At 39.2% G+C, this 13,806-nt stretch overlaps 4 protein-coding genes across 4 annotated transcripts in view; all 4 read right to left on the bottom strand.

Annotated features, from left to right (window-relative positions):
* LOC118209166 (olfactory receptor 6N1-like) overlaps positions 1–13,806 on the bottom strand; it is a 19,523-nt gene extending 5,717 nt beyond the window's left edge. The window contains exons 1-2 of the mRNA XM_035384327.1: positions 13,764–13,806; positions 12,387–13,363 (exon numbers count right to left, since the gene is read on the bottom strand). Coding sequence (XP_035240218.1) covers positions 12,387–13,363; positions 13,764–13,806 — 1,020 coding nt within the window. The remainder of the gene's footprint in view (positions 1–12,386; positions 13,364–13,763) is intronic.
* LOC118209865 (olfactory receptor 6K3-like) lies at positions 141–2,121 on the bottom strand. Its single transcript, XM_035385574.1, has 2 exons — positions 1,962–2,121; positions 141–1,566 (listed from the first exon to the last, which is right to left on the bottom strand). Exons 1-2 carry the CDS (start codon positions 2,077–2,079, stop codon positions 590–592), a joined length of 1,095 nt encoding a protein of 364 aa, XP_035241465.1. The 5' UTR covers positions 2,080–2,121; the 3' UTR covers positions 141–589.
* On the bottom strand, positions 4,369–6,134 carry LOC118209877 (olfactory receptor 10J1-like). Its single transcript, XM_035385593.1, has 2 exons — positions 6,022–6,134; positions 4,369–5,615 (listed from the first exon to the last, which is right to left on the bottom strand). The coding sequence occupies exons 1-2, from the start codon at positions 6,062–6,064 to the stop codon at positions 4,639–4,641; spliced, it is 1,020 nt and encodes a 339-aa protein (XP_035241484.1). The 5' UTR covers positions 6,065–6,134; the 3' UTR covers positions 4,369–4,638.
* Positions 8,065–9,828, bottom strand: LOC118209871 (olfactory receptor 10J1-like). The gene is made up of 2 exons (XM_035385584.1): positions 9,687–9,828; positions 8,065–9,297 (listed from the first exon to the last, which is right to left on the bottom strand). The coding sequence occupies exons 1-2, from the start codon at positions 9,802–9,804 to the stop codon at positions 8,321–8,323; spliced, it is 1,095 nt and encodes a 364-aa protein (XP_035241475.1). The 5' UTR covers positions 9,805–9,828; the 3' UTR covers positions 8,065–8,320.

Raw genomic sequence — 13,806 nt, 5'->3', positions numbered from 1 at the left:
CAGCAAGAAGGTTGTGGGTTTGAATTTCGGCTTGGGGCCTTTCTGTGTGGAGTTTGCATGTTCTCCCCGTGTCCGCCTGGGTTTCCTCCGGGTACTCCGGTTTCCTCCCACAGTCCAAAGATATGCAGGTTAGGCTAATTGGAGACTCTAAATTGCCCATAGTTATGAGTGTGTGAGTGAATGATGAGTGAATGTTGTGTGTGCCCTTCGATAGATTGGAGGCCTGGCCAGGGTGTATTCCTGCCTCTCGCCCCAATGTACGCTGGGATAGGCTCCAGCACCCACCACAACCCTGCCCAGGATAAGCGGGTATAGATAATGGATGGATGGATAGATGGATGGATGGATAATAACAATGGTACATGTGTAGCTGAAAACACTGCTGAATGGTGATAGAAATGAACATGGCTTTTGCAATGACTGTGTAAAGCTTTATATTATTAAGGTCACCAATGTTGGATAATGTGCCAGAAAATATATTTCTTTGCCAAGACTTTAGATTATTCACAAAAAATGAGTGAGATGCTGAAAACAAAGGGCCTATATGTGTCACAGCATAAACTGAGATACATAAGACTGACAAAAACATTTACTGGGGACGTAAACGAGAGAAACTTATGAAAACCTCATTGATGTAGAAATGTTTTAGAATAGCGGTCTTTAACTCTTTATTTCTCAAGCTGTAAATGATGGGGTTCGCAAATGGAATCAGTAAACAGTTGAAGATTGAGATCAAGATGAGAACATTTGGATGAACATTTTTTACCGAGGAACTTATATAGACACAAAGATGTGCGAAGTAGAACAGGATTACAATACTGAGATGTGAGGAGCAGGTGGAGAAGGCCTTTTTACGCCCGTCTACAGAAGACATTTTTAAAACTGCGAAAATAATTTTACTGTATGTATAAATAATGACAGATCCTGGAACCGCAATTACTAGTAAAGCAACCCCTAGCGCTGTGAACAGCAGGATTGTTGTGTCCGAACAGGACAGTGCGATTACTGGAGGGAAATCACAAAACCAGAACATGAGGTGGTTCCCACAAAAAGGTAACCTTGATGTGTACATTGTAAGTGGAATCATCATTAAAAATCCAACAATGCAAGCAATGACTGAGAGTAGAACACACATCCGGGGACTGATGATATCATTGTAGCGTAGAGGATTGCAAATTGCCACATAGCGGTCATAGCACATTAAAAGAAGCAAAATGCCCTCAGTAACCTGAAATGTTGAATAGGTGATCTGCTGCAAGAAGCAGCCGGAGAAAGAAATGGCAATGTCATTCAGTAGGCACACCGATATCATCTTGGGGAGAACGCTGGTTGTGATGATGATATCTGTTAACGAGAGACTACTGAGGAAAATGTACATGGGTGTGTGCAGTTTGGTCTCCAGCACCACCGCAAAGAAAACCATAAAGTTACTAATGAGCACTAGAAGGTAGACCACCAGGAGGAGAACAGAGAGCTCTGTGTAGAAGTGTTTGAGCCCCAGCTCTCCCCCAGCAATGAGGAACTGTTGGATGTGGCTTTGGTTGTAGTCCAGCTGTTGATTGGCATCTGAAAAGTAAAGTTAACCAAGTTTTAAAAAGAATTCTGTAAATGACACAAAATATTTAAAAAATAATAGTATAAATTCTGGAAGGATGTAAGGAAGACTAATAGAATGCAGAGTGTAGCAAGAACTGGAAGAATAATAATAAGAAGTCTAATAATCCTAGCAAAACAATGCAGGTCTTTTGCAACCATGGAACTTGCCCCAAAATAAATAATAATTTAAATAATAATAATAATAATAATAATAAGAAGAAGAAGAAGAAGGAGAAGAAGAACAATAACAACCACAACAGATATGATAGCCCACATATCTCCCCCAGTTGTTTTTTTTGTTTAAAATTTAGAAATATAAACAATTCTAATACCCAGCCAATTAAAGTGTTGTTAGTAACACTTACTTTGCGTTTGCCCAGTCGTTCCGTTAGCTCCTCGAGCTCTCATCTTGCCTGCTCGTCTGACCTGCAACTTTCTCTCCCAGGGTTCTGTGAGGCTGCTCGTTTTAACAGAGTTCCTCATCGAAGTCGGTCCTCACAGGAAGCATCTGTGTCTATGACTGGAAAAGCCCCCTTTATTAAACTTCCTTTAGAGGGGGTCAAGGGAGCTAATTATACAGGGTGACACCCACGAAGCACCAATTTAAACTATGTGTAACAAGTACTCATGCATGTTTACAAACCAACATGCCCCCCCCCCCTCCCCATTAGCATCTAGTGTTTCATGAACAGTACAGTCGGGAATTTGTACACATTTATTAGGAAAGTGCTCAAGACACTGAACAATTAGATGAACATCATTATTATTTTGGTTGATTAAACAATGGGGGGGGAGGGGGGTTATAGTCTGAAAGTGCAGCAGTGCTGAGCCTGCATGTTGTGCATCAGGCAGGAGACAGATCGAGCTGCATATGCAGAGCTGACACCATATCTTGCAGTGTAGACTCTGTAGTTTTGTTCATGCAGTCTTTCTACAGACAGTGGTCACTGCCACATCCACGCCTGCCTCCTGAAGAGTGTTTCTGATCTGTTGGACAGGTGTTTGGAGGTTTTTTATTTTTTCCATTATGGTGAGAATTATTTCGTCAATAACAGAAGACATCTCCCTGGGCCTACCACGTCCTTTCAGATTACTGAGCTCACTAGTGCTCTCTTCTTAATTATGATCCAAACTATTGATTTTGGCAAGCCTAAGGTTTGGTCAATGTGTCTGACTATTTTTTTACTGACTGCTCTTTCTTTGGCACAACTCTGGTCCACATGCTGACAAATGCCAATAACAGACTCCAAAGGGAGTCAAGAACCTAATGTCAAAACTAGGTACTGAAAGGTCAGTTAAACCTACACAAAGGAAGCAATTAAACACACCTAGCTAATTAGGAACACCTGTGAACCAATTTGTCTCAGATATTATGGTGCACTGAAATTGTAATGTGCTGTAATTTCTACATGGTGAAACCAAAATGGATATAAACACCCTTTAGGAAAAAGATAAGAACCTACATTTTAATTGTTTTATTACAAATGTAAAAATGTTGAGTAGAGAGCCAAATCAAGAAAATATGTCTTTATCCCAAACATTATGGAGGGCACATTGTTTTTATGCATTTTTATTATTGAAATTACATATATTTTGAAGGTTTGAAAAATATAGCAACGCTTTGTAATTTATGGACCAAAACACTTTAAGTTAAAACAGGTCACAAAGAAAATACATTAAATAAGACCGTAAAGTTACCATTTGATAATGATTTTAATGGAAGAAATTAAGGTTTGGTAGAGAGCAAACCCCTTCTCTGGCACATCCAAACATAATCAAGTAAAGCGTCTACAATAAAGCATATTTGGGGTTTAACTTCTTTTTTCTGGTACATTTACCCTTATTCAAACCTTTTTCTTCAACATTTTTGAATGTCCCATTTCTACCCATCAGTTTCACGACTTCGAATAACCAAAATCCAGCGTTAAACCAGAGAACAAGTGATGTGGTACCAGTAATGGGAGATGCAGTGTGACAGAGATTTGCATACTATGTATGGCTTATGGGAAATCAAACTTTAATTGCAATAAATGCAGTACCCTCCCCAATTTATGACCAAAAACCATAGATACTTTCTTTCAATACAATACATAAATAAATAATCATCACTCCCCCAATCGCTGCCTCAAGAAATAAAATTTAGACATGACTGTAAGTTTTGGCTTGGCTTGGTGTGTTTTTTCATTATTTCACTGATGAATCACCATTAACAGCATTGCAGATTTAGCTACAAGGTCCCCATGAGCAGTACTTACTGTATGCAGTGTATAACTATCAGGATCAAAGTTAGTTATGTAACATTGGTGAACTATCCATTTTTGTGTTTTTCACTATTCCTGTAAAAACAACGGCAGCAGCAAAAACAACAACAACAACAACTAATAATAATAATAATAATAATAATAATAATAATAATAACAATGGGCGGCATGGGGGTGCAGTGGGTAGCACAGTCACCTCACAGCAAGAAAGTTGTGGGTTCGAATCTCGGCTTGGGGCCTTTCTGTGTGGAGTTTGCATGTTCTCCCCGTGTCTGCGTGGGTTTCCTTCGGGTACTCAGGTTTCCTCCCACAGTCCAAAGATATGCAGGTTAGGCTAATTGGAGACTCTAAATTGCCCATAGTTATGAGTGTGTGAATGAATGATGAGTGAATGTTGTGTGTGCCCTGCGATAGATTGGAGGCCTGGCCAGGGTGTATTCCTGCCTCTCACCCCAATGTACGCTGGGATAGGCTCCAGCACCCACCACAACCCTGACCAGGTTAAGCGGGTATAGATAATGGATGGATGGATGGATGGATGGATGGATAATAACAATGTAGCTGAAAACACTGCTGAGTGGTGATAAAAATGAACATGCCTTTTGCAATGACTGTGTAATGCTTTATATTATTAAGGTCACCAATGTTGGATAATGTGCCAGAAAATATATTTCTTTGCCAAGTCCCTAGATAATTCACAAAAAAACTAGTGAGATGCTGAAAACAAAGGGCCTATATGTGTCACAGCATAAACTGAGATACATAAGACTGACAAAAACATTTACTGGGGACGTAAACGAGAGAAACTTATGAAAACCTCATTGATGTGGAAGTGTTTTAGAATAGCGGTCTTTAACTCTTTATTTCTCAAGCTGTAAATGATGGGGTTCGCAAATGGAGTCAGTAAACAGTTCATGATAGAGATTAAGATGAGAACATTCGGATGAACATTTTTTACCGTGGAACTTATATAGACACAAAGATGTGCGAAGTAGAACAGGATTACAATACTGAGATGTGAGGAGCAGGTGGAGAAGGCCTTTTTACGGCCGTCTACAGAAGACATTTTTAAAACTGCAAAAATTATTTTACTGTATGTCCAAATAATGATAGATCCTGGAACCACAATTACTAGTAAAGCAACCCCTAGACCTGTGAACAGCAGGATTGTTGTGTCCAAACAGGACAGTGCGATTACTGGAGGGAAATCACAAAACCAGAACATGAGGCGAGTCCCACAATAAGGTAACCTTGATGCGTACAATGTAAGTGGAATCATCGTTAAAAATCCGGCAATGCAAGCAAAGACTGAGAGTAGAACACACATCCGGGGATTGATGATATCATTGTAGCGTAGAGGATTGCAAATTGCCACATAGCGGTCATAGCACATTAAAAGAAGCAAAATGCTCTCAGTAACCTGAAATGTCAAATAGGTGATCTGCTGCAAGAAGCAGCCGGAGAAAGAAATGGCAATATCATTCAGTAGGCACACCGATATCATCTTGGGGAGAACGCTGGTTGTGATGATGATATCTGTTAGAGAGAGACTACTGAGGAAAATGTACATGGGTGTGTGCAGTTTGGTCTCCAGCACCACTGCAAAGAAAACCAAAAAGTTACCAATGAGCACTAGAAGGTAGACCACCAGGAGGAGAACAGAGAGCTCTGTGTAGAAGTGTTTGAACCCCAGCTCTCCCCCAGCAATGAGGAACTGTTGGATGTGGCTTTGGTTGTAGTCCAGCTGTTGATTGGCATCTGAAAAGTAAAGTTAACCAAGTTTAAAAAAGAATTCTGTAAATGACATAAAATATTTAAAAAATAATAGTATAAATTCTGGAAGGATGTAAGGAAGACTAATAGAATGCAGAGTGTAGCAAGAGCCGGAAGAATAATAATAAGAAGTCTAATAATCCTAGCAAAACAATGCCGGTCTTTTGCAACCATGGAGCTTGCCCCAAAATAAATAATAATTTAAATAATAATAATAATAATAATAATAAGAAGAAGAGGAAGAAGAAGAAGAAGGAGAAGAAGAACAATAACAACCACAACAGATATGATAGCCCACATATCTTCCCCAGTTGTTTTTTTTTTGTTTAAAATTTATAAACATAATCAATTCTAATACCCAGCCAATTAAAGTGTTGTTAGTAACACTTACTTTGCGTTTGCTCGGTCGTTCCGTTAGCTCCTCGTGCTCTCATCTTGCCTGCTCGTCTGACCTGCAACTTTCTCTCCCAGCGTTCTGTGAGGCTGCTCGTTTTAACAGAGTGCCTCATCGAAGTCGGTCATCACAGGAAGCATCTGTGTCTATGACTGGAAAAGCCCCCTTTATTAAACTTACTTTAGAGGGGTTCATGGGAGCTAATTATACAGGGTGACACCCATGAAGCACCAATTAAATCTATGTGTAACAAGTACTCATGCATGTTTACAAACCAACATGCCCCCCCCCCCCCCCTCCCCATTAGCATCCAGTGTTTCATGAACAGTACAGTCGGGGATTTGTACACATTTATTAGGAAAGTGCTCTAGACACTGAACAATTAGATGAACATCATTATTATTTTGGTTGATTAAACAATGGGGGGGGGGGGAGGGGGGGTTATAGTCTGAAAGTGCAGCAGTGCTGAGCCTGCATGGTATGGATCAGGCAGGAGACAGATCGAGCTGCATGTGCAGAGCTGGCACCATATCTTGCAATGTAGACTCTGTAGTTTTGTTCATGTAGTCTTTCTACAGACAGTGGTCACTGCCACATCCACGCCTGCCTCCTGAAGAGTGTTTCTGATCTGTTGGACAGGTGTTTGGAGGTTTTTTATTTTTTCCATTATGGTGAGAATTATTTCATCAATAACAGAAGACATCTCCCTGGGCCTACCACGCCCTTTCAGATTACTGAGCTCACTAGTGCTCTCTTCTTAATTATGATCCAAACTATTGATTTTGGCAAGCCTAAGGTTTGGTCAATGTGTCTGAATATTTTTTTACTGACTGCTCTTTCTTTGGCACAACTCTGGTCCACATGCTAACAAATGCCAATAACAGACTCCAAAGGGAGTCAAGAACCTAGTGTTAAGACTAGGTACTGAAAGGTCAGTTAAACCTCCACAAAGGAAGCAATTAAACACACCTAGCTAATTAGGAACACCCGTGAACCAATTTGTCTCAGATATTATGGTGCACTGAAATGTTAGTGGTAGTGCTGTAATTTCTACACTGTGAATCCAAAATGTATATAAATACCCTATAAGGAAAGCTAAGAACCTGCACTTTAACCATATGTGAATTGTTTTATCATGAATGTCAAATTGTGGAGTACAGAGCCAAATCAAGAAAATATGTCTTTGTCCCAAACATAATGGAGGGCAATGTATTTTTATGTATTATTATTATTAAAATAATATATATTATGAAGGCTAAAAAAATATTGAAACGCTTTATAATCTATGGACAAAAACACTTCAGGTTAAAACAGGTCACAAAGGAAATATATTGAATAAGAGTGTACAGTTACCATTTGAAAGTGATTTTCATGGATGACTTTAAAGTTTGGGAGAAAGCAAAGTCCCTTCCCTGGCACATCCAAACATAATTATGTAAAGCATGTACAAAGAAGCATATTTGGGACTTAACTCATTTTTTCTGATACATTTACCCTTATTCAAACCTTTTTCTTCAACATTTTTGAATGTCACATTTCTACCCATCAGTTTCAGTACTTTGAATAACCAAAATCCAGCGTTAAGCCAGAGAACAAGTGATATGGTACCAGTAGTGGGAGATGCAGCGTGCCAAAGAATTGCATGCTATGTATGGTTTATGGGAAATCAAACTTTAATTGCAAAAAATGCAGTACCCACCCAAATATCTGACTGAAAAAACAGACGTTTTCCTTCAATGCAATAAAAATAAATGAATAAATACGTAAACACCACCATCCCAATCGCTGCCTCAAGAAATAAAATTTAGTCCCAGGCATGACTTTTAGTTTTGGCTTGGCTTGGTGTGTTCTTTCATCATGTCACTGATGCATCACCATTAACAGCATTTCAGTATTAGGTACAAAGCTCCCCGAGAGCACGACTTACATAGTGTATAAGGGTCAGGATCAAAGTTGGTTATCTAACATTGGTGAGCTCTCAATTTTTGTGTTTTTCACTATACCTGCAGGAACAACAGCAGGAGCAAAAACAACAACAACAACAATAACAACTAATAATGATGATGATAATAATAATAATAATAATAATGCTATGTGTGTAGCTGAGAACACTGCTAAATGGTGATAAAAATTAACATGGCATTTGCAATGAGTGTGTAAAGATTTATATTATTAAGGTCACCAAAGAGCAAAAATGTTGGATATTCACAAAAAAAAGAGTCAGATACTCAACACAAAGGGCCCATATTGTATGTGTCACAGCATAACTTGAGCTAGATAAGACTGACAAAAACATTTACTGGGGACGTAAACGAGAGAAACTTATGAAAACCTCATTGATGTGGAAGTGTTTTAGAATAGCGGTCTTTAACTCTTTATTTCTCAAGCTGTAAATGATGGGATTCGCAAATGGAGTCAGTAAACAGTTCATGATGGAGATCAAGATGACAACATTCGGATGAACATTTTTTGCCATGGAACTTATATAGACACAAATATGTGCGAAGTAGAACAGGACTACAATACTGAGATGTGAGGAGCAGGTGGAGAAGGCCTTTTTACGCCCATCTACAGAAGTAATTTTTAAAACTGCGAAAATTATTTTACTGTATGTCCAAGTAATGACAATTGCAATACTCACAGTTAGTAGTAAAGCAATCGATAGAGCTGTGAACAGCATGATTGTTGTGTCCAAACAGGACAGTGCGATAACTGTAGGGAAATCACAAAACCAGAACATGATGTGGTTCCCACAATAAGTTAACCTTGATGCATACGTTGTAAGTGGAAGCATCACTAAAAATCCAACAATGCAAGCAAAGACTGAGAGTAGAACACACATCCGGGGATTGATGATATCATTGTAGCGTAGAGGATTGCAAATTGCCACATAGCGGTCATAGCACATTAAAAGAAGCAAAATGCTCTCAGTAACCTGAAATGTCAAATAGGTGATCTGCTGCAAGAAGCAGCCAGAGAAAGAAATGGCAATATCATTCAGTAGGCACACCGATATCATCTTGGGGAGAACGCTGGTTGTGATGATGATATCTGTTAGAGAGAGACTGCTGAGGAAAATGTACATGGGTGTGTGCAGTTTGGTCTCCAGCACCACTGCAAAGAAAACCATAAAGTTACCAATGAGCACTAGAAGGTAGACCACCAGGAGGAGAACAGAGAGCTCTGTGTAGAAGTGTTTGAGTCCCAGCTCTCCCCCAGCAATGAGGAACTGTTGGATGTGGCTTTGGTTGTAGTCCAGCTGTTGATTGGCATCTGAAAAGTAAAGTTAACCAAGTTTTAAAAATAATTCTGTAAATGACACAAAATATTTAAAAAATAATAGTATAAATTCTGGAAGGATGTAAGGAAGACTAATAGAATGCAGAGTGTAGCAAGAACCGGAAGAATAATAATAAGAAGTCTAATAATCCTAGCAAAACAATGCAGGTCTTTTGCAACCATGGAACTTGCCCCAAAATAAATAATAATTTAAATAATAATAATAATAAGAAGAAGAAGAAGAAGAAGGAGAAGAAGAACAATAACAACCTCAACAGATATGATAGCCCACATATTTCCCCCAGTTGTTTTTTTTGTTTAAAATTTAGAAATATAAACAATTCTAATACCCAGCCAATTAAAGTGTTGTTAGTAACACTTACTTTGCGTTTGCTCGGTCGTTCCGTTAGCTCCTCGAGCTCTCATCTTGCCTGCTCGTCTGACCTGCAACTTTCTCTCAGAGGGATCTGTGAGGCTGCTCGTTTTAACAGAGTTCCTCATCGAAGTCGGTCCTCACAGGAAGCATCTGTGTCTATGACTGGAAAAACCCCCTTTATTGAACTTACTTTAGAGGGGGTCATGGGAGCTAATTATACAGGGTGACAGCCACGAAGCACCAATTAAAACTATGTGTAACAAGTACTCATGCATGTTTACAAACCAACATGCCCCCCCCCCCTCCCCTCCCCATTAGCATCTAGTGTTTCATGAACAGTACAGTCGGGAATTTGTACACATTTATTAGGAAAGTGCTCTAGACACTGAACAATTAGATGAACATCATTATTATTTTGGTTGATTAAACAATGGGGGGTTATAGTCTGAAAGTGCAGCAGTGCTGAGCCTGCATGTTGTGCATCAGGCAGGAGACAGATTGAGCTGCATGTGCAGAGCTGACACCATATCTTGCAGTGTAGACTCTGTAGTTTTGTTCATGCAGTCTTTCTACAGACAGTGGTCACTGCCACATGCACGCCTGCCTCCTGAAGAGTGTTTCTGATCTGTTGGACAGGTGTTTGGAGGTTCTTATTTTTGTCCATTACGGTGAGAATTATTTCATCAATAACAGAAGACATCTCCCTGGGCCTACCAGGCCCTTTCAGATTACTGAGCTCACTAGTGCTCTCTTTCTTCTTAATTATGATCCAAACTATTGATTTTGCCAAGCCTAAGATTTGGTTAATGTGTCTGACTATTTTTTACTGACTGCTCTTTCTCTGGCACAACTCTGGTCCACATGCTGATAAATGCCAATAATAGACTCCAAAGGCAGTCAACAGCCTGAAGTTAAGACAAGATACTGAAAGGTCATTTATACATACACTCAGGAAGCAGCTGAACGCACCTAACTGATTAGGAACACCTGTGAAGCTATTTGTCTCAGACTTTATCGTGCCCTGAAATGTTAGTGGTAGTGCTGTAATTTCTACACAGTGAATCCAAAATGTATATAAATACCCTATAAGGAAAGCTAAGAACCTGCACTTTAACCACATGTGAATTGTTTTATCATGAATGTAAAATTGTGGAGTACAGAGCCAAATCAAGAAAATATGTCTTTGTCCCAAACATAATGGAGGGCAATGTATTTTTATGTATTATTATTATTAAAATAATATATATTATGAAGGCTAAAAAAATATTGAAACGCTTTATAATCTATGGACAAAAACACTTCAGGTTAAAACAGGTCACAAAGGAAATATATTGAATAAGAGCGTACAGTTACCATTTGAAAGTGATTTTCATGGATGACTTTAAAGTTTGGGAGAAAGCAAAGTCCCTTCCCTGGCACATCCAAACATAATTATGTAAAGCATGTACAAAGAAGCATATTTGGGACTTAACTCCTTTTTTCTGATACATTTACCCTTATTCAAACCTTTTTCTTCAACATTTTTGAATGTCACATTTCTACCCATCAGTTTCAGTACTTTGAATAACCAAAATCCAGCGTTAAGCCAGAGAACAAGTGATATGGTACCAGTAATGGGAGATGCAGTGTGACAGAGAATTGCATACGATATATGGCTTATGGGAAATCAAACTTTAATAGCAAAAATGCAGTACCATCTCCAATTTCTGACCAAAAAACCATAGATTCTTTCTTTCAATACAATTAATAAATAAATAATCATCACTCCCCCAATCGCTCCCTCAAGAAATAAAATTTAGTCCCAGACATGACTGTAAGTTTTGGCTTGGCTTGGTATGTTTTTTTCATTATTTCACTGATGAATCACCATTAACAGCATTGCAGTTTTAGCTACAAGCTCCCCGTGAGCAGTACTTACTGTATGTAGTGTATAACTGTCAGGTTCAAAGTTAGTTATCTAACATTGGTGAGCTATCCATTTTTGTGTTTTTCACTATACCTGTAGGAACAACAGCAGCAGCAAAAACAACAACAACAACAACTAATAATAATAATAATAATAATAATAATAGTAATAACAATGGGTGGCATGGGGGTGCAGTGGGTAGCACTGTTGCCTCACAGCAAGAAGGTTGTGGGTTTGAATCTCGGCTTGGGGCCTTTCTGTGTGGAGTTTGCATGTTCTCCCCACGTCCGCGTGGGTTTCCTCCGGGTACTCCGGTTTCCTCCCACAGTCCAAAGACATGCAGGTTAGGCTAATTGGAGACTCTAAATTGCCCATAGGTATGACAGTGTGAGTGAATGGTGAGTGAATGGTGTGTGTGCCCTGCGATAGTTTGGCGGCCTGTCCAGGGTGCATTCCTGCCTCTCACCTAATGTACGCTGGGATAGACTCCAGCACCCCCTGCGACCCTGACCAGGATAAGCGAGTATAGATAATGGATGGATGGATAGATAGATGGATGGATAATAACAATGCTACATGTGTAGCTGAAAACACTGCTGAATGGTGATAAAAATTAAGATGGCTTTTGCAATGACTGTGTAAAGCTTTATATTATTAAGGTCACCAATGTTGGATGTGCCAGAAAATATATTTATTTGCCAAGTCCCTAGATTATTCACAAAAAAATGAGTGAGATGCTGAAAACAAAGGGTCTATATGTGTCACAGCATAAACTGAGATACATAAAACTGCCAAAAACATTTACTGGGGACGTAAACGAGAGAAACTTATGAAAACCTCATTGATGTGGAAATGTTTTAGAATAGCGGTCTTTAACTCTTTATTTCTCAAGCTGTAAATGATGGGGTTCGCAAATGGAGTCAGTAAACAGTTCATGATGGAGATCAAGATGAGAACATTTGGATGAACATTTTTTACCGTGGAACTTATATAGACACAAAGATGTGCGAAGTAGAACAGGACTACAATACTGAGATGTGAGGAGCAGGTGGAGAAGGCCTTTTTACGGCCGTCTACAGAAGACATTTTTAAAACAGCAAAAATTATTTTACTGTATGTCCAAATAATGACAGATCCTGTAACCACAATTACTAGTAAAGCAATCCCTAGAGCTGTGAACAGCAGGATTGTTGTGTCCGAACAGGACAGTGCGATTACTGGAGGGAAATCACAAAACCAGAACATGAGGCGGGTCCCACAATAAGGTAACCTTGATGCGTACATTGTATGTGGAATCATCGTTAAAAATCCGGCAATGCAAGCAAAGACTGAGAGTAGAACACACATCCGGGGACTGATGATATCATTGTAGCGTAGAGGATTGCAAATTGCCACATAGCGGTCATAGCACATTAAAAGAAGCAAAATGCCCTCAGTAACCTGAAATGTCAAATAGGTGATCTGCTGCAAGAAGCAGCCGGAGAAAGAAATGGCAATATCATTCAGTAGGCACACCGATATCATCTTGGGGAGAACGATGGTTGTGATGATGATATCTGTTAGAGAGAGACTGCTGAGGAAAATGTACATGGGTGTGTGCAGTTTGGTCTCCAGCACCACCGCAAAGAAAACCATAAAGTTACTAATGAGCACTAGAAGGTAGACCACCAGGAGGAGAACAGAGAGCTCTGTGTAGAAGTGTTTGAGCCCCAGCTCTCCCCCAGCAATGAGGAACTGTTGGATGTGGCTTTGGTTGTAGTCCAGCTGTTGATTGGCATCTGAAAAGTAAAGTTAACCAAGTTTTAAAAAGAATGCTGTAAATGACACAAAATATTTAAAAAATAATAGTATAAATTCTGGAAGGATGTAAGGAAGACTAATAGAATGCAGAATGTAGCAAGAGCCGGAAGAATAATAATAAGAAGTCTAATAATCCTAGCAAAACAATGCAGGTCTTTTGCAACCATGGAGCTTGCCCCAAAATAATAACAATTTAAATAATACTAATAATAATAATAATAAGAAGAAGAAGAAGAAGAAGAAGGAGAAGAAGAACAATAACAACCTCAACAGATATGATAGCCCACATATCTCCCCCAGTTGTTTTTTTTGTTTAAAATTTAGAAACATAATCAATTCTAATACCCAGCCAATTAAAGTGCTGTTAGTAACACTTACTTTGCGTTTGTGCGGTCGTTCCGTTAGCTCCACGTGCTCTCAT

This window comes from Anguilla anguilla, chromosome 12, assembly GCF_013347855.1.
Source record: "Anguilla anguilla isolate fAngAng1 chromosome 12, fAngAng1.pri, whole genome shotgun sequence".
NCBI classification, from domain to species: Eukaryota; Metazoa; Chordata; class Actinopteri; order Anguilliformes; family Anguillidae; genus Anguilla; species Anguilla anguilla.
The sequence above is the reverse complement of the archived record's forward strand: the minus strand, read 5'-3'. Positions and strand labels throughout refer to the sequence as shown.

Excerpts from the sequence above, each read along its gene's own strand:
- LOC118209865 (XM_035385574.1), bottom strand. The coding sequence starts at position 2,079 with ATGAGGAACTCTGTTAAAACGAGCAGCCTCACAGAACCCTGGGAGAGA. Across the intron at positions 1,567-1,961 it reads AACGACTGGGCAAACGCAAA|ATGCCAATCAACAGCTGGAC; the intron begins GTAAGTGTTACT and ends TTTACTTTTCAG.
- LOC118209877 (XM_035385593.1), bottom strand. The coding sequence starts at position 6,064 with ATGAGAGCACGAGGAGCTAACGGAACGACCGAGCAAACGCAAA. Across the intron at positions 5,616-6,021 it reads AACGACCGAGCAAACGCAAA|ATGCCAATCAACAGCTGGAC; the intron begins GTAAGTGTTACT and ends TTTACTTTTCAG.
- LOC118209871 (XM_035385584.1), bottom strand. The coding sequence starts at position 9,804 with ATGAGGAACTCTGTTAAAACGAGCAGCCTCACAGATCCCTCTGAGAGA. Across the intron at positions 9,298-9,686 it reads AACGACCGAGCAAACGCAAA|ATGCCAATCAACAGCTGGAC; the intron begins GTAAGTGTTACT and ends TTTACTTTTCAG.